Source organism: Babylonia areolata, chromosome 9, assembly GCF_041734735.1.
Source record: "Babylonia areolata isolate BAREFJ2019XMU chromosome 9, ASM4173473v1, whole genome shotgun sequence".
NCBI lineage: Eukaryota > Metazoa > Mollusca > Gastropoda > Neogastropoda > Buccinidae > Babylonia > Babylonia areolata.
Genome location: NC_134884.1, coordinates 6,214,427 through 6,235,827, shown reverse-complemented (window position 1 = coordinate 6,235,827; position 21,401 = coordinate 6,214,427). Strand labels below are relative to the sequence as shown.

The 21,401-nt window shown below is 41.8% G+C and overlaps 1 protein-coding gene across 1 annotated transcript in view; it reads right to left on the bottom strand.

Moving 5' to 3' along the window:
- The window catches only part of LOC143285935 (uncharacterized), a 74,046-nt gene that overhangs the window by 51,796 nt on the left and 849 nt on the right, over nucleotides 1-21,401 (bottom strand). Inside the window, exons 2-10 of the mRNA XM_076593388.1 lie at nucleotides 19,954-20,377; nucleotides 15,274-15,429; nucleotides 13,518-13,634; nucleotides 12,255-12,407; nucleotides 11,445-11,568; nucleotides 9,659-9,821; nucleotides 6,554-6,682; nucleotides 5,439-5,614; nucleotides 4,388-4,489 (exon numbers count right to left, since the gene is read on the bottom strand). Of these exons, the coding sequence (XP_076449503.1) occupies nucleotides 4,388-4,489; nucleotides 5,439-5,614; nucleotides 6,554-6,682; nucleotides 9,659-9,821; nucleotides 11,445-11,568; nucleotides 12,255-12,407; nucleotides 13,518-13,634; nucleotides 15,274-15,429; nucleotides 19,954-20,247 (1,414 nt within the window). The 5' untranslated portion in view covers nucleotides 20,248-20,377. The remainder of the gene's footprint in view (nucleotides 1-4,387; nucleotides 4,490-5,438; nucleotides 5,615-6,553; nucleotides 6,683-9,658; nucleotides 9,822-11,444; nucleotides 11,569-12,254; nucleotides 12,408-13,517; nucleotides 13,635-15,273; nucleotides 15,430-19,953; nucleotides 20,378-21,401) is intronic.

The following is a 21,401-nucleotide window of genomic DNA, read 5'->3' as shown; positions in this document are numbered from 1 at the left end:
TCTTCTATTATTTATTCCTATTATGGTAATGAGGGCACCAGATAGTTAGGACTTATTTATCTTTTACTTAATCAGTTAATCTATATTTTATTATTCATTCACACGGTAATGAGTGCGCTAGACAGTGAGCATTTATTCATCTGTTAATAAATCAGCTAATCTATAGTTATCTATCTATTCAGATGGTAATGAGAGCAACAGGCAGTGATGGTTTATTCATCGATCAATTAATCAGCAGCTAATCTATATTTTATCGTTTATTCACATGGTAATGAGTGCACTAGACAGTGATGATTTATTCATCTATCAATTAATCAGCTAATATATATTAATTCATTATTTACTCACATGGTAATGAGGGCACAAGATAGTGATGATCTATTCATCTGTCATTTAATCAGTTAATCTATATTCTACTTTTTTTTTGTTTATCTATCTGAGAACTGTGGAATATATATTTTTTTGTGTGTGTAATCCTGTGGTGTATGGCTGAGAATAGTGTGCATTAGCGGCAGAATCGTAAATCATGATGAAATCATTTTGCTTAATTATTGTGTTGCTGTCATCAGTCAAGTTTACAAACTTAAATAAGCATATGTGTGTATGTGTGTATCTGTGTGTGTGCGTGCGTGCGTGCGTGCGTGCGTGTGTGTGCCTGTACTTAAAGTTTTATTATCTTATACTATAAAAAAAAAAAGACCATTTTAACTTTATGGACTATTTACACTCACAAAAAATACACATGGAGGTAAAATTTCATAACAATAAGTCACTACTCAGCATACACTGAAACACGCTGACATACAGAACGACTAGCCCCCCAAAACCCACACTTCAAACAGTTAAGCAGACACACACACACACACACCACACTAAAGCCAACTTTGTCATTCCAAGCGCGGGGATTAAAGATTGCAAACTCTTGCGTATCCCAATACCAACATTAGTTTGTGTGTGTGTGTGTGTGTGTGTGTGTGTGTGTGTGTCCGTACCTCTGTGTGTGAGAATTCGTGTTTCTGTGTATATGCGTTGTTTTTTTTTTTCTCCTGAAAATCAACCTCACACACATTTATATACCCCTGTGCCTCGGTTACCATACAAACATGTGCAACTGTTCACTGGTGCATCAACACATCAATCCAAGCAACCTATCCCCCCCAACCTCTCTGGTCTTTGGTATGGACCAATAAGCTTATCACTCAGGGGGCTTGGTCCATTCCAAAGACCCGAGGGGAGACAGGCTGCTTTGGGTTAATATCACACGAAACAGAAGCATTGAAGAACACAGTGCAGCATCATTATCTGGAAAAAAAACATTCTGAATACGTCTGGAGAAAGAAAACAAAAAAGATTAGCACATCAACCAAAACTTCCAAACGTCATGAGTCAAGCGATAGGAAGGGAGGAAGAAGTTGACAGTTCCTGGTTCATCAATTCTATCACCATTCAGCAGTTTTATAATTAAATGTGCCTGGAATGCACTGAATCCTGTGGAATTTATCTCTCTGACAAAACTGCTGGACAGGAAAATCAAATCAAAGAACAAGTCAAATATTCTTTGATACTATTACAAAAGTCTTGCATGACATAATTATTTTTTCAGCTGAGAACAAGTCACATATTCTTTGATACTATTACAAAAGTTTTGCATGACATAATTATTGCTGAAGCTTTCCGATGACGCTCTACACTTCAGAAAACGGTTGTATTGTATTGTATTGTATTGTATTGCAGTGCAGTGCAGTGCATTGCATTGCATGGTATGGTATTCTGTTGTATTTCAGTGCACTGTATTACTCTTTGTCTTATCAAATACGTCTGTGTGAAATTCTGGTTCCTCTCCCTAGGGATCTAGAACTTGTCGCTAAGGTGCAGAGCCACCCATTTATTTTTTTTAATTATTTTTTCTCTTGTCTGCAATTTTCTTTACTATTAAAGTGGATTTTTCTACAGAACTTTTGCTGAGGACCACCCTTTTTTTTTTTTTTTTTTTTTTTTGTTTGTTGCTGTGGGTTCTTTTATGCACAGGAGCTTGGTTAATTGTCTCATCCATATAGAGTGATGGCCTAGAGGTAACCCGTCCGCCTAGGAAGCGAGAGAATCTGAGCGCGCTGGTTCGAATCACGACTCAGCCGCCGATATATTTTCTCCCCCTCCATTAGACCTTGAGTGGTGGTCTGGACGCTAGTCATTCGGATGAGACGACAAACCAAGGTCCCGTGTGGAGCATGTACTTAGCGCACGTAAAAGAACCCACGGCAACAAAAGGGTTTTTTCCTGGCAAAATTCTGTAGAAAAATCCACTTGGATAGGAAAAACAAATAAAACTGCACACAGGAAAAAATACAAAAAAAAAAAGGGTGGCGCTGTAGTGTAGCGATGTGCTCTCCCTGGGGGGGGGAGAGCAGCCCAAATTTCACACAGAGAAATGTGTTGTGATAAAAAGAAATACAAAATACAAATGACTAAAGATGAGAGGCGATGGTCAACGTTACTACTAAAACAAACAACTTGGCCCAGAAGTAAGCAAACAAAGAGCAGAAGAAGAATAAAAACAGGAGACAGGAGGCCCAGTGGTAACGTGTCTGCCTAGGAAGAAGACAGAGAATCCGGGGACACGGGATCTCTTCTTCTTCTTCTTCTTCCTCGTTCGTGGGCTGCAACCCCCACGTTCACTCGTATGTACACGAGTGGGCTTTTACGTGCATGACCGTTTTTACTCCGCCATGTAGGCAGCCATACTCCGCTTTCGGGGGTGTGCATACTGCATATGTTCTTGTTTCCACAACCCACCGAACGCTGACATGGATTACAGGATCTTTAACGTGCGCATTTGATCTTCTGCTTGCATATACACACAAAGGGGGTTGGTTCAGGCACTAGCAGGTCTGCACATGTGTTGACCTGGGAGATCGTAAAAATCTCCACCCTTTACCCACCAGGCGCCGTCACCGTGATTCGAACCCGGGACCCTCAGATTGAAAGTCCAACGCTTTAACCACTCGGCTATTGCGCCCGTCAGCACGGGATCAAACCCTATGCTCGCCATATTCTCTTTCCCACAACTTAGACCTTCAGTGGTGCCATGGATGCTAGCATGTGCAGCATGCGTTTAGCGCACGTTAAAGTAACCACGGCATCAAAAACGGTTATCCCTGGCAAAGTTTATGCAGTAAATTGCACTTTGATAGTAAAACAAAAACACTTGCAGATAGGAAATAAGAAAAAAAACAACCCCAAAAAACACCCCCCCCCCCCCCCCCCCCAAAAAAAAAACAACAACAACAAACCCAACAGCAACGGCAACGGTGGTGCTGCACTGTAATGACTAGCTCTCCCCAAGGATAGCAACCTGAGTTTCACACAGATAAATCTCTGGTGACAAAAAAAGAATCCCCCCCCACCCCAAAAAAAAAAAAAAAAGAAAAAAGAATACTATATAACACAATGCAATACAACACAATATAATACAATACAACACAGCACTTCTTCTTCTTAGTTCGTGGGCTGCAACTCCCATATTCACTCGTATGTACACGAGTGGGCTTTTACGTGCATGACCGTTTTTACCCCGCTATGTAGGCAGCCATACTCCGTTTTCAGGGGGATGTATGCTGGGTATGTTCTTGTTTCCATAACCCACAGAACGCTGACATGGATTACAGAATCTTTAACGTGCATATTTGATCTTCTGTTTGCCGTATACACACGAAGGGGGTTCAGGCACTGTCAGGTCTACACATATGTTGACCTAGGAGATCGGAAAAATCTCCACCATTTACCCGCCAGGTGCCATAACCGAGATTCGAACCCAGGACCCTCAGATTGAAAGTGAAACGCTTTAACCACCTGGCTATTGTGCGCTTCAAGGACACCTTGAAGACAAACCTCAAAGCCTGTGACATAGACATCGCTTCCTGGGAAATTGATGCCCTTGACCGCTCTCACTGGAGGATGCTGTGCTCTAGTGGCATAAAGACGTTTGAAAACAAGACAACGCTGGCCATTAAGGAGAAGCGTGAACGAAGGAAGCAGAGCTCAACTTCTGGAGACGTTTTCCCTTGCAACACCTGTAGGAAGTGCTGCGCATCCAGAATCGGCCTCTTCTCCCATATGAGGACTCACACCGACAGATAAACCTGCCTGCCTACTCATCCGTTGGTCCGACGGGAGACTCCATCATCGTCATCGGGCGCGTCACAACACAATACAACACAACACAATGTGATACAACACAATACAACACAACACAATGTGATATAACACAATACAACACAATGCAAAAGAAAGTGAACACTGCACTGCACACACCAACACAGTTTCCCCTCCACCAAGCACAAGCAGCAACACACACACACACACACACACACACACCGTGCGCACCGACCTTTGACCGAAGGGCAACGCCAACGCGCCACGATCTGGCAAGGATTCACGTCGGTTTTACTCTTGATGATGTCACCGTTGCCGCACACCGTGAACATGGTATCTGCCCATTGGTTAAAAAGGTTAAAAAATCAAATGTCCTTTGACGGCTATCGAAGGCAGTGAATTCATATCTAACTGCGTCTACAGCTCGGCAAAGGAAGGGGGGAGGGGGGGAGGGGGAGAGGCGGGAGAGGTGGGAGAGGTGGGGGGGAGGGGGGGGGTGGGGGGGGGCAAATCCTCTCCTATCATTTTAACCTTCCTCAAGTGAAGTCAGATACCCACACATAACTGGATGGAGCGAGGAAAATCGGAATAAAGTGTCTTTCCGAAGGACACAACTCCATGCTGAAACAGAGCCTCGAAACCATTACAACGGGGATATGAACTGACTGCTACAAAAGACAAAAACAACAACAAACAAACAAACATTTGACTTGTTTTAATGTCTTTTACCGTGTGCATGTTCATTTTTCTGTTGGGTGTTTTACAACGAGCCTTTGACTGCACACAATAATTTCCACATGGATCTTCTTCTTCTTCTTTATTCGTGGGCTGCAACTCCCACGTTCACTCGTCTCTACACGAGTGGGCTTTTTACGTGTATGACCGTTTTTACCCTGCCATGTAGGCAGCCATACTCCGTTTTCAGGGGTGTGCATGCTGGGTACGTTCTTGTTTCCATAACCCACCGAACGCTGACATGGATTACAGGATATTTAATGTGTGTATTTGATCTTCTGCTTGTGTATACACACGAAGGGGGTTCAGGCACAAACAGGTCTGCACATCTGTTGACCTTGGGAGATAGGAAAAATCTCCATCCTTTACCCACCAGGTGCTGTTACAGAGATTCGAACCCGGGACCCTCAGACTGAAAGTCCAACACTTTAACCACTTGGCTTTTGCGCTCGTCAAAAATGTGAATCAATAAAGTGTTTTTGAATTTGAATTTGAATTTGAATTAACAAACAAACAAACACGAAAAAAAAAGAAAAAAAAGAAAGACTGACTCTCAGCGATGGCGTAGGCGGCGTCAATGAGGCCGGTGAACTGCGGCATGACCAGAGTGGTGATGACCTCCCCCTGGGCAGGGGAGACAATTCTCACGCTGGAGTCCCGACACATGAGCACCGCACGCACCGGGCAAAAGGGGTGGGAGGTCAGCTTGATGGTGTTCACCCGGTGCCTGTCAGGAAGGTGGCAGAATGGTTAATTAAAATTTAATTAATTAATTAATTATTTAAAACTCAATCGAGTCTTGCCGGCTGCGGATTTCCGACACTGTTCCGTTCGCTTGAACTCATGTCAGGCGCATTTTTCCGACAGATTTTGATAATTTTTTTAATGTTACCGATCTTTTTATTTAAGGGCGACAACTCCAGATAACTCAGACACTTATCTTGCAAGTTCCTTTCCCTTAGACCGCTGTTCGTTCATTCCATAGTAGTTTTAGACAATTTTGAGGTCCTCATTTTATCTTTTTTTTTTTTTTTACCCCTTCAAATCAATCACTTTTGATATAGTAGTAGCAGCAGCAGCGGTAGCAACTTTTCTGAGACATCCTCCTGTATACACTAACACTGATAATAATGATAATACTAATCATAATGATCATAATAATAATAACAATAATGTTAATAACAATGATAACAATAGTGATTATAAGAATGAGAATAAGAATAATAAGAATAAGAATTAAAAAAAAAAAAAGAACATAGTGTAGTACCATCCATCTCAGATGGGGTTCACCGTGTTCTTTCAAATGAAATATACAAATTTAATAATAAGTGGCATAAAAAGAAAATTTTGTACACAAAACGAACACAGGCAGTATCACAACCGTCTCACATCACCAAGACTGAGACCCGGAAGGCCCTGAAGCTGACAACACATCAAGAAAAGCACCAGGAGCAGATGGAATCCAGGCTGACATCTGCAAAGTATGGAGGCGAGGTGCTGACAGACAAGCTGACCACCCTGTTCCAGTCTATCTGGGAGAGAGGGGAGGTCCCCCTTTTTTTTTTTTAAATAAAAAAACGTTTGTAACACAAAACCAACACAGACAATATCACAACCATCTCACATCACCATAGGCAACACAGCAAAACACACACATCAAACTGACCCGATGTTGGTGTGGATGTGGAAGAGGTGGTTGAGCCGCCACAGGTCCACTTTCTTTCCAGCGAAGGTGAAGAAGACGTCGTAGCGTGGACTGGTGAACAGTCCTTGCACTGGCTCCGTGATTGACGTCCTGCAAATCGGGATAGGTGTCAGTCATGTCCAACCATGCCCACCAGCGGCCGGTATTCAAGACAAAATTCATTTTGCCTTCAGGCAAGTTATCTTTGACATGCTTGGGACCCGCGGGTACAGTTTACCTTGAAGGATAAGTTATCTTCGTATTCAAGACACACGTGGTTCGCTCAGACAGCTAGCCCATTGTCTTTTTTTTTTCTTTTTTTTTTTAAATCCCGACGATTCCCATCTGCGCATGCTCTCAGTTTCACTTCTCATCGCAACACAGCTCAGAACATTGTCGAGAGAGTTCGCAAAACATGTGCTATCCGTAAAGCACGCCTGTTTTTCCTTAAAAAAAAAAGAAAGAAAAATGCTGCAAAAGGATCCGCCTTATTTACCTCTGCTTCGTGGGCAGTCACCCTTGGCAGGTAGTAAGGATACATTGCCTTCAGGTTTGCAGACACGTGGGCAGACTCTTGTGTTCATGAATACTGGATATTGCTGACTCTCGGGCAGTTTGCCTTGCCTCAGGCAGATTACCCGCAGGTACACATTTACCCTCAGGCACGATGTTCTCTTGAATATGGCCCCAGAACAGCAGAGGAGAATTTGATTATAGTGGAGAGAGTCTTGCCCAAGTTACATCCCCACTCTCTCAGCCAAGAGGGTTTTAGGACAGTCGGCAATGGGATGGTTCCCAAAGGCCAACTAGCCCCCCAAGGCTGCAGCACTAAGAGCCAGTGCAATCTTGCCTCCTAGTCTGAGAGTAATAGTCCTTCACAAAAGGCTTAAGTCAATCTGTGACATAAGCTGAGTGTTGGCATGACAGGCTCAGCAAATTGTGACATGGTTTCTGTAAGCTGATTATTGTGAATGGGTTTTGTATGTATTGTGATAGGTTGTTTTCTTTAAGTACTGTGACCTGGCTTTTATAAACATTGTGTTATGGTCTTTATAAGTATTGTGAAATGTTTTTTGTAAGTATTGTAATCTGGATTTGTAAACATTGTGTTATGGTTTTTATAAGTATTGTAATATGGTTTTTGTAAGTATTGTGACATGGGTTGTTTTTTTTAAAAGTATTGTGACATGCATGGTTTTTGTGAGTATTGTGATATGGATTTTATAAGTATTGTGATATGGTTTTTGTAAGTATTGTGATATGGTTTTATAAGTATTGCAATATGTTTTTGTAACTATTTTGAAATGGTTTTTAAGCATTGTGATATTTTTTAAAGTATTGTTATATTGTATTATAAGCATTGTGATATTGTTTTAAAAGTATTGTTATATGGTTTTAGTTAGTATTATGATATGGTTTTGTAAGAATTGTGATATGGTTTTTAAAAAGTATTGTGACAGGGCTTTGTAAGTATTGTAATAATGTTTGTTTGTTTTTTGCATGTATTGTGTTATGGACTTTAACTCTTTCCATACGAACGGCGAAAGAGACGACGTTAACAGCGTTTCTCCCCAATTACCACCATCAAAATATCACAAGCGGAAGGCTCTTACACTGAAGAGGTGAATGTTGACAAAGAATACCACAATTCTGATGACGGAAGCTAAAGGCTGGGTCATTGAGACATCCACTGGACATCCGAGGGGTCTGTGTAGAGGAGAAGAGAGGACTGGCCGTACTGAGTGAGTATTGTGATACTGCTGTTCTGTTAATAGTATTGTGATGTGGCTTTAAAGTATCGTGATATTATGTTCTGTTAATGGTAGTGTGATGTGGTTTTCAAAGTATCGTGATACTGCTGTTCTGTTTATAATTGCGATATATATATTCATATATATATTTATCACTGAGGTGCTGTGAAGTATGATATGCAGGATGGTTGTCATGTAGTGTGTGATGATTTTGTGTGTCTATCATCATATATCAGTTTCTGAGTGTTTGGCTGGATGTCTGTGTAAGTTCAGGCATGTAAATTTTTCTCTGTGTGTGTGTGTGTGTGTGTGTGTGTGTGTGTGTGTGTATGTATGTGTGTGTGTGTGTGTGTGTGTGTGTGTGTGTGTGTGTGTGTGTGTGTGTGTGTGTGTGTGTGTGTGTTATGTCAGCTCATGTTTCATGTCGACTGGTGATCACTGTGAACAAATTCCTATTCTGTAGAGACACAACCCAAAAAAAACCCCAAAAATCCGAACCATACACAAGTGTGTAAATCTTGCATGTGTTGTGTGTGTGTGTGTGTGTGTGTGTGTGCATGAACATGCATGAGTGTGTGTGTGTGTGTGTGTGTGTGTGTGTGTGTGCTGTGTGTGTGCAAGCATAAGTGTACATGTGTATATGTGTGCATATGTGTGTGTTTGTGTGTGTGTGCGAATGTGGGTGCATGTGTGCATGTGTGTGGATGTGTGTCAGATTCTTTTATTTTCTGGAACATGCAGCAAATGTCCTTATTTACAGGACACCCTGTCCTTTCTATCAATTTTCCAAGACAAATAGTTTGTTTGTTTTTGTATTTTGTATTTCTTTTTATCACAACAGATTTCTCTGTGTGAAATTTGGGTTGCTTTCCCCATGGGAGAGCGCATCGCTACACTACAGCGCCACCCCCTTTTTTTTTTTTCTGCATGCAGTTTTATTTCTTTTTCCTATCCAAGTGGACTTTTCTACAGAATTTTGCCAGGAACAACCCTTTTGTTAAAGTGGGTTCTTTTACATGTGCTAAGTGCAAGCTGCACATGGGACCTCAGTTTATCGTCTCATCCGAATGACTAAGCGTCAAGACCACCACTCAAGGTCTAGTGGAGGGGGGGGGGAGAAAATATCGGCAGCTGAGCCGTGATTCGAACCAGCGCGCTCAGACTCTCTCTCGCTTCCTAGGCGGACGCGTTTACCTCTAGCTAGGCCATCGCTCCACTCCGCTATGGGCCCTCGGTAACGGCAGGCATGCCTGCACACTCCCCACTCCTTCACCAAGCTACCACAGGGGCCAACAGTTACACACAACAAGAGCACAGCCAAGCCACGCCCACTCACTTGTCGACCTCGTCGCAGGTCTCCATGCTCCAGACGCGGACAGTGCAGTCCTTGGAGGCGGAGATGAAGAGGGGGCCGTGGGGGTAGATGGCCAGGCAGTTGACCAGGTCGCCGTGACCCACAAAGACCATCTTGATGCACCAGTCGCTGTCCCACACCTTGACTGTGTGCGGCACAGACACGCACAGATATACAGATATGTACGTATGATAGTAAGTCGTTTTCGACCGACCGTCAGTACAGCAGAGGAGCTAACTGCTGTCCTGGCAATCTGGGCTAGAATTTGATGATAGTGGAGAGTGTTTTGCCCAAGTTACATCCCCACTCTCTCGGCCAAGAGGGTTTTAGGACAGTCAGTGTTGGGGTGGTTCCCAAAAGCCAACTAGCCCCCCAAGGCCGCAGCACTAAGAGCCAGTGCAATCTTATATACCGATATAGATACACACAAACAGCAATGTATATACAACATAAGGACACACAGAGATACAGACACACACATACCAGTATAGACACACACACACACACACACACAGTGATGTATACACAACACACACACACACACAGAGATATATATATACACACAGACAAAGCGATGTATACAAACACAAGCGCATGGACATGCACTCACAGACACACACACACATACACATACATACACAGAGCAATATATACACAACATACACACACACACAGATGTTGACACACACACAGAGTGATGTATATACAACACACACACACACACACACACACACATACAGATATAGACAAAACACACACACAGCCATGTATATACAACACACACACACACACACACAGTGATGTATATACAACACACACACACACACACACACACACATGTACACAACGCACACACAGAGACAAATCAAATCAAATTAAATCAAAAATATTTTATCAGTCCACATGGAAAATAGTTTGGGCCATCATCAGTCACTGTGCCACACCTTGATTTGCATGGCACATGCACACACACAGCGATGCATACACAACATAGGCACACACACACACACACACTCACACAGTGATGTATACACAAAGCACTCACACACACACACATATATGCACAACACACACACACACACACACAAACACAAAAACACAAATCAAATCAAAAATACTCTAGAAATCCACACAGGAGTTCATCTGGGCAATAATAGGCTTGTTATAAAACGCACACATAATAATCTGATCAAGCACACCTTAAGAAGAGATTCACAACAAAATATTGCCAGGGGACAACTCTTGTGGAGGGGGGGGAGTAAATACTGCTAAGTGAAGGATTCTATCCCGTGCACTCAGATTCTCTCGCTACCTAGGTGGACGCGTTACCACTTGGCCTCCGCTCCGTTTCAGTTGTCACTTTCACCTCCTCAAAGAGGCGTTAACTGCGTTCGGACAAATCCATATACGCTTCACCACATCTGCTAGGCAGATGCCTGACAGCAGCATAACCCAACGCGCTTGTTAGGCCTAGAGTGCAGGCTTACATATTTTCTGTACCTTTTCAGACAACTTCCCCAGAGGACAACACACTCGTTGCCATGGGTTCTTTTTCAGTGCGCCAAGTGCGTGCTGCACACAGGACATCAGAAAGACTAGACGCTCAAGTTTTGATTTTCCAGTCGAAACTTGGGGGAGAAAGGGGAGAGAGTGGGATTCGAACCCACACCCTGATGGCCTCTTTGCATTGGGATCTGAACATCTTAAACCGTTCTGCCACCTTTCTCCTGCGCCCCCCCCACCCCCTGCCGCGCACAACACAACTCACTGCAGCCGTCCATGGCGCCGGTGATGAGGTGCTTGAGGGGGTTGAAGAAAGTGATGGCGGTGATGGGGCGGACGTGCAGCTCCTTTTGGTGCCCCAGCATTCGGCCCTCGTACACGTTGTACACCTGTCATCACAGAGTCGTGTGTGTACACATGCTGTAAACGCGCTGCATACCTGTCATCATGAAATCGTGTACACATTGGTATGTGCACATTGTATACATACTTGTCGTTAGTCTTCTATCATCATCATCATCATCATAATACTCATCACTTCGCTGTCACCATCATTATCTCACAACACTCATCACTCTTCTTGATTTTTGTGCCTTATAAATATTATTATTAGTAGCAGTGGTATTTTCATGTATTTATCTATCATTTTTTATTTATTTATTTTATCTATTTATTAATTTATTCTTTATTTTTGCTATTTTATTTTGTTTTATTTTATTTATTTATTGAAATATTTATTTTTCACAAGGCCTGACTAAATGCGTTGGGGTTACGCTGCTGGTCAGGCATCTGCTTGGCAGATGTGGTGTAGTGTATATGGATTTGACCTAGCGCAGAGACGCCTCCTTGAGCTACTGAAACTGATACTGATCACCACTCTCCCGTCACCATCATCATCAGCTTCTTCACAATGCTCACCACTGTGTTGCAGTCATACTTGCTCCGCTGCCATAATCATCACACTGCTATCATCTTCATCACCTTCACAACACATACCACTCCCGCTATCGTCCTCTTGCCAGCACTCATCACTCTGTTATCATTGTTATCACCATCACTCATCAGGGACACTCACCACCACCCCGTTGGCGCAGGCGAAGAAGATGCGCTGGCTGCGACTGGCGGTCTCTTCCAGCACCATCATGGAGAACATGTTGGCCTCTGTGAAATCCGTCACCGTCGTCCGCCGGGGGATCAGGTGGCGTGCTCCGTACCGGAAGGACCAGCACTGCCGTAACACAGACAGCGTGTTGTTTTGTTACACACTAACACGGACAGCGTGTTGTTTTGTTACACACTAACACGGACAGCGTGTTGTTTTGTTACACACTAACACAGACAGCGTGTTGTTTTGTTACACACTAACACGGACAGCGTGTTGTTTTGTTACACACTCACACGGACAGCGTGTTGTTTTGTTACACACTAACACGGACAGCGTGTTGTTTTGTTGCACACTAGCATGGACAGCGTGCTGTTTTGTTACATACTCACACGGACAGCGTGTTGTTTTGTTACACACTGATATGGACAGCATGTTGTTTTGTTACACACTAACATGGACAGCGTGTTGTTTTGTTACACACTCACACGGACAGCGTGTTGTTTTGTTACACACTAACATGGACAGCATGTTGTTTTGTTACACACTCACACGGACAGCGTGTTGTTTTGTTACACACTAATATGGACAGCATGTTGTTTTGTTACACACTAACATGGACAGCGTGTTGTTTTGTTACACACTAACACGGACAGCGTGTTGTTTTGTTACTTTGTCTTCTTGTTACACATGCTGTGTGTTGTTTTGTCAGTTTGTCAGATTTGTCTGTTGCACAGACTGTGTGTTCTTTTGTTACACAGGCTGGCAGGCAGACACATAGGCAGATATATAGGCAATCAGATAAACAAACAGACAGGTGAGCAGACAGACAGACAGACAGGCAAGCAGACAGTCATATAAACAGACAGTCGAGCAGGCAGGCAGGCAGACAGACAGGCAGGCAGGCAGACAGGCAGGCAGGCAAGCAGACAGGCAGATAAACACACAGGCGGACAGGCAGGCAGGCAAGCAGACAGGCAGATAAACACACAGGCGGACAGGCAGACAGACAGACTGGCAAGCAGAAATGTAGACAGACAGGCAGACAGGCAGAGAGACAGGCAGACAGACAGACCAAAAGCCAGATAAACAAAGAGACAAGCAAGCAGACAGACATTCAGGCAGACAGACAGACAGACAGACAAATAAACAGGCAGACAGTCACATAAACAGACAGGCAGACAGACAAGCAAGCAGACAGTCAGACAGACAGACACGGGTGTGACGGTGACTCACGGTGATGAACCCAGGCCCCACGGTGATCATCTCCCCAGTGTTGTGGTTGTAGGCCCCCAGATGGATGCGCCCCACCGTCTGTGACTGGGACCTGATCTCCAGGGACGTGCTCATCAGCTGCAAGTGCAAGGCAAAGGGTCATCATCACCGGCCTGTCACTGTGTTTGTTTGTTTTTTGGTTTTTTTTTCTAGTAGGCATCACTGCATTTTTTTGACAATCCCTTAATTGCTACACCGAACATCATCGTGATCAACTGCCACTGTCAGTTTCAGTAGTTGTTTTTTCAAGGAGGCTAGGTGTTGTTGCGTTTGGACAAACCCGTAATTGCTACACCGCAGCATATCTGCTGGGCAGGTGCTTGGAAGCAGCATAACCTAACCTAACATGCAAGTCTGGCCTTGACTGTATGCATACATATATATATAGTCATTTGGATGAGACGATAAACTGAGGTCCCATGTTCAGCATGCACTTAGCACATGTAAAAGAACCCTTGGCAACAAAAGGGTTGTTCCTGGTAAAATTTGGTAGAAAAATCCACTTCGATAGGAAAAAAAACAAAACTGCACACAGGACAAATACAAAAAAAAAAAAAGAAGGGTGGCACTGTAGTGTAGCGACGCGCTCTCCCTGGGGAGAGCAGCCCTAATTTCACACAGAGAAATCTGTTGTGATGAAAAAGAGAAATACAATACGAAATACAATACAAAGATATATACAATACAATGTCAAGATATTTGATACATATGCATAATTTAGCACAGAAGCCATAAAACCTCACACTGTCCAAACTTCTGCTGTGAATCAGATGCACCTGGATCAGGCCTTTTTAAATAAAAAAATAAAAAATAAAAAGATAAATAAATAAACAAACAGAAAAATAAATAAATGAATAAATAAATGAATGAATGAAAAAATAGACAGATAAATAAATGAATAAATAAATCAATCAATAAACTGATATTATGATAAATAAGTAAATGAATAAATAAATAAACAAATAAATAAGAAGGCAGATAATGGCAACACACCAAAATCTTCCATCTAAATGAACAGAAGACACGCACAGTCACTGAGTCAGACAATACACTACAATATGCTTTGTTTAATTCAATATAAACAGACAGACAGTGAAGAACAATGCGACCAGGAAATCTTCTTCATCTTAGTTTGTGTGCTGCAACTCCCACGTTCACTCGTAGGCGCACGAGTGGGCTTTTTTGTGCATGGCCGTTTTTACCCTGCCATGCAGGCAGCCATACTCCGTTTTTGGGGGCAGACCAGGAAACGAAACACAGCGTGTTTGGTGACATGTTACAGTGCTGTTAACGTGCTGTGGTCAGGCTGCTGACAGCGTGAGCATTATGGAAAAATAAAAAGCAGAATCTGTGATAATCATCTTTCCACACATGCACAGCTCAGTGTTCTAGATTTCACACGTTTGCGAATCTTTGTTTAGCACACATATGCCTCTGGTTTAGAATTACAAGCATGTACGCTCATACAAACACCCACCCACTCACACGAACACTCTCACAATCGCACACAATCACACACACACACACACACACACACACACACACACATGCACAAACTCAGACACACACACACACTCACACACACACACACACACACAAACACACACACGCACAATGATATATAACACAATCCCTGATAATCACAGTCCAACAAGTACCTAACTTGCACACAGATCTATGTCACACATATAAACACTCTAACAAACATCCAGCTTACGTAAAGAGTGTCTTCTTTGTGCATCCAGCCCACAAACTGGTTGGTCTGTGTGGAATAAACGATCCGGTTGATTGGCTCTTCCGCTGTCAACATTTCCTTCTTGCGTCCGTCTTCATGGAACGTCCACACAGTCTCCCCGTCACAGGTCAGGTATTCCTTGGAGGGCAAAGATTTGGGCAATAAATGACAGCTATACACACCTTTGTAACACGTCAGATATTCCCTGGAGAACTGGGCAATAAATAACAGCTGTATACTCCTTTGTCGCAGGTAAGATATTCCTTGGAGGACAAAGAATTGGGCAATAAATGACAGCAATACACACTTTTGTAACATGTCAGATATTCCCTGGAGAACTGGGCAATAAATAACAGCTATATACTCCTTTGTCACAGGTAAGATATTCCTTGGAGGACAAAGATTTGGGGCAATAAATGACAGCTATACACACCTTTGTAACATGTCAGATATTCCCTGGAGAACTGGGCAATAAATAACAGCTGTATACTCCTTTGTCGCAGGTAAGATATTCCTTGGAGGACAAAGAATTGGGCAATAAATGACAGCAATACACACCTTTGTAACATGTCAGATATTCCCTGGAGAACTGGGCAATAAATAACAGCTATATACTCCTTTGTCGCAGGTAAGATATTCCTTGGAGGACAAAGATTTGGGCAATAAATGACAGCTATATACACCTTTGTAACACATCAGATATTCCCTGGAGAACTGGGCAATAAATAACAGCTGTATACTCCTTTGTCGCAGGTAAGATATTCCTTGGAGGACAAAGAATTGGGCAATAAATGACAGCAATACACACCTTTGTAACATGTCAGATATTCCCTGGAGAACTGGGCAATAAATAACAGCTATATACTCCTTTGTCACAGGTAAGATATTCCTTGGAGGACAAAGATTTGGGGCAATAAATGACAGCTATACACACCTTTGTAACATGTCAGATATTCCCTGGAGAACTGGGCAATAAATAACAGCTGTATACTCCTTTGTCGCAGGTAAGATATTCCTTGGAGGACAAAGAATTGGGCAATAAATGACAGCAATACACACCTTTGTAACATGTCAGATATTCCCTGGAGAACTGGGCAATAAATAACAGCTATATACTCCTTTGTCGCAGGTAAGATATTCCTTGGAGGACAAAGATTTGGGCAATAAATGACAGCTATATACACCTTTGTAACACATCAGATATTCCCTGGAGAACTGGGCAATAAATAACAGCTGTATACTCCTTTGTCGCAGGTAAGATATTCCTTGGAGGACAAAGAATTGGGCAATAAATGACAGCAATACACACCTTTGTAACATGTCAGATATTCCCTGGAGAACTGGGCAATAAATAACAGCTATATACTCCTTTGTCGCAGGTAAGATATTCCTTGGAGGACAAAGAACTGGGTAATAAATGGCAGCAATACACACCTTTGTAACATGTCAGATACTCCTTGGAGGAATGGGCAATAAATAACAGCTATATACACCTTTGTCGCAGGTCAGATATTCCTTGGAGGACAAAGATTTGGGCAATAAATGACAACTATTCATATACACCTTTGTCGCAGGTCAGATATTCCTTGCAGGACAAAGATTTGGGCAATAAATGACAACTATTCATATACACCTTTGTCGCAGGTCAGATATTCCTTGGAGGACAAAGAATTGGGCAATAAATGACAGCTATATATACACCTTTGTCGCAGGTCAGATATTCCTTGGAGGACAAAGATTTGGGTATTAAATGACAGCTATATATATACACACCTTTGTCGCAGGTCAGATATTCCTTGGAGGACAAAGATTTGGGCAATAAATGACAGCTATTCATATACACCTTTGTCGCAGGTCAGATATTCCTTGGAGGACTGAGCAATAAATTACAACTATTCATATACATACACCTTTGTCACAGGTCAGAAATTCCTTGGAGCACAAAGAATTGGGCAATAAATGACAGCTATTCATATACACACCTTTGTCACAGGTCAGATATTCCTTGGAAGACAAAGAGTGGGCAATAATTTTGGCAGTTATGATATGCACCTCTGTTAGATATATAATTATCACTTTTTTTGTATTTTGTATTTTTGTATTTCTTTTTATCACAACAGATTTCTCTGTGTGAAATTCGGGCTGCTCTCACCAGGGAGAGTGGGTCGCTATACTACAGCGCCACCACTTTTTTTTTTTTTATTATTATTTTTCCTGTGTGCAGTTTTATTTGTTTTTCCTATTGGCGTGGATATTTCTACAGAATTTTTTCCAGGAACAACCTTTTTGTTGCCGTGGGTTTTTTTACGTGCGCTAAGTGCGTGCTGCACACGGGACCTCGGTTTATCGTCTCATCCGAATAATGAGATCCGAATATCGTCTCATCATGGTTTGATGCATGACTGATGCATTATTCAAACTTACACGATGCGATGTGCCTTTAGGCTTGAAAATGTGCTTTCTCTGTTTGTTTTATGTCTGAGCCATTCAGGTCCTGAAGGCAACAATCACCTGTGCTCTCTCCCTCCCTCCCCTTCTCTTTTTTCTTCCTTTAATACCTGTCCCTTGAGTGTGTATTTTCCTACTGAAAAATACACACACACACACATATATGTATGTGTGTGTGTATGTATGTATGTATGTATATATAAATATATAACGCATCAAATCATTTTTTTAAAGCAAAAAGTCATTTGTAAAGGTATCCTGAAGAAACCAAACTGGAAAAAAAAAAATCAACAAGAAACTACCATATATATATATGAATATGATGTGTGGATCTTTTTTCTGTGCTTTTCTGTGGCAATGTTATGATACCTTAGAAAAGAGTGGCAAGCTTCAAACAATTTGCTCCTGTATATGGACTCAATTATATGTCCGTCATGGTCAGTTGTGTTCAACTATGACTATCAGAACAGCAGTGGAGCCAACTGATGTTGCAGTGACTATCTGGAATCAAATCTGATTATAGTGGAGAGTGTTAAATACACACACACACACACACACACACACACATATATATATATATATATATATATATATCCACACACACACACACACATATATATATATATATATATATATATATATATCCACACACACACACACGTATCTCTCTCTATATATATACATATATATATATATATATATAGATAGATAGATAGATAAAGAAAAAAAAAATATATATGCATACATTTAGAATAAATAAAACAAAGTTGAAAACCAACACCTATTTTGTTAGACAAAAAAACAAAAATCTGAATTTTCACTGCCACCTGGCAGCTTGGTCACAGACTATATATATATATATATATATATATATATATATATATATAGAGAGAGAGAGAGAGAGAGAGAGAATAGAATAGAACAGATCTTTATTACCAAGTGTACCGGGATCACACGGAATATTGGGGGGGGGGGGGGGGGGATAGTACATAAAAAAGTACAAACATAAATCGAGAATCATACACAAACACAAATACAGTAGAATTTAGGATACATACACGTGCATATCAATAAAGGAACTTGTGCACACTCACACATCCACACACACAAACACAGACACACACACATGTTTGAACAGAAGCCGCATATTACACATGGATGGGGCTGATGACTAGATCTTCAGGTAAATAGTTGTTGATTGCACTATTCTATTTAATCATATTGGATTTGTTTGAGAGACAGGGCACTGACTGGTTTGGGTAAAAAGCTATTGGTGAAGCGATTGGTGTTTGTCCTTATACTTCTGTATCGTTGACCAGCTGGGAGCATCTCGAAAATCCGAAAAGCTGGATGTGATTCATTCTGGCTGATTGATTTTGCTTCTTTGAGTAGCCGCTTATGATATATGTCATCTAAAAAAAAGGTAGATCAGCCCCTGTAATCTTGGTGGAACTTCTTACAATTCTGTTCAGGGCTGTGACTTCTGCCTTGGAAATGTTTCCATACCAAACAGTGATGGTGAAGGGTAACACACTTTCAATGACTGCTTGGTAGAAATCAACCATGATTTCTTTTTTAATTCTGAACTTTTTGAGGCGCCGAAGAAAGTACAGTTGCTGTTCTGCTTTCTTAACAATTTTTTTTTTTTTTAGTATTTTTCTCCCATTTCAAATCATTGGAAATGATCAGTCTGAGAAATTAAAATTCACTGACGATCTCTACTTGCTTGTCTTGAATGACAAGTGGTAAAGGGTCAGATCTGGTGTTCCTGAAATCTTAAATTAATTCTTTTGTTATATATATATATATATATATATATATATATATATATATATATATATACACATTAGTCAGTCGTGTCCAACCATAACCATAAGAACAGCAGAGGAGGCAACTGCTGTCCAGGCTATCTGGGCTAGAATTTGAGAGTGTCTTGCCCAAGTTACACCCCTACTCTCTTGGGGCCAAGAGGGTTTCAGGACAGTCAGCGCTGGGATGGTTCCCCAAAGGCCAACTAGTCCCCCAAGGCTGCAGCACTAAGAGCCAGTGCAATCCTGCCTCCTAGTTTGAGAGTCACAGTCCTTCACAAAAGACTAAGTTGTAAATGACTTCTCACTGCCATGGAGAAACCTTTGATCATACACATGATACAGCTCTCATTTTGCTGTAGTAGTATATGTGTATAAATGAATACATCAAGCATAAACCACCCACTTTTTTCTGTGGAATGAAGATGGCGTGCTGAATCGGGTAGGTGTGGTTGAGCTTGCGGTCGTGGTGGATGCCGTGGACCAGGCCTATGTCCCGGCTGTCCGCCTGCTCTACTGCTTCGCGGACGTTCTTGATGGAGTCACGGAGCAACGACCAGTTATGCTGGGCCTTCAGCTGTTCCCCCAGGCGGCGACGCTGAGTCAACAGCTCCAGTTCCGTGACCTCTCGGCCGACCGCCGCTTCATCGGTCGTCATCCCAGCTGCTCGCACATCACTGATCAGGTCCGCCAGTGCCATGTTGCACACACGCAGTTGCTGAGAATTCTGTCTGTTTGTGTCGGTTGTAGAAACTGGACCTCTCTTGTTGGTTGTTGTTCAGTCACATGATGGTGCCACGCTCAATGATTAACGGTTCAACCATCTCCACCTGTGATGAGATTTCAAAATACAGTTTATTACTATCAGATTAAAGGTGGCTTTTTTGCGTTCACACTGATACACATGTGACATATACATCGCTATGTATAAGACTTATTACTAATTTTTATAACACATTAATTTTCAGGAAGTGAAATCCAGTGGATGTCTGTGCTTTTTGTCTCTGTCCAGTTAAGTCTAACTACTGAAATAGATAATCAGTCAATCATCAGTTACGTCTAACAATTGAAATCGATCATCAGTCAATCACTGGCATAAAACATTTTGACTGGACAGTGTACTGCACAGACCTTTCAGCAATGTCCCTGGCAAGATGTCATAACAGCAGAATCAGGGAATAGTCTGGACACATAATTCCCAGGGATATACCGGTATATTGATCCAATCTTATCAGATTCCCAGATAGTGCTCAATTAAACAGCTGTTTCAGATGTAATGACAGCAGAATTAGGGAATAGTCTGGACACATAATTCCCAGGGATATATATTGATCCAATCTTATCAGATTCCCAGATAGTGATAAGTTAAACAGCTGGTTTTCTTTGGCTTTAATTTCATTTAACATTTTGCCCTGAAAACACTGTGTGCATTATTAATCAAATGTCATTAATCAAAGATTATCTTAATGGCAATAAATGAAAATTTGATCTGTAAAAGAAAAGAGAATGCAAGACAACACAACACAAACAAAAAAAGACACCCCCCCCCCCCCCCACACACACACACACCGCCCCTCCCCCCCTCCCCTCCCCCCAAAAAATGATACAAAAGACATGGAACAGTTATAAAAGAAAAATCAATGAATCTATTGAATTGTGATAAAAAATAAAATAAAATGAAATAAAGTACTGTGACTGAGACAGAATAGTCTGCATTATTGTGTGTAAACATATATATATATACCTTGTGGGCACCCACAATGATGTTCCCATGGGCTGCAAAATATTTTGTTCAAATACCAGAGGAGGATAATCACAAACAAAATGGTGTGTTTAAATCTTGCCACTTTAACT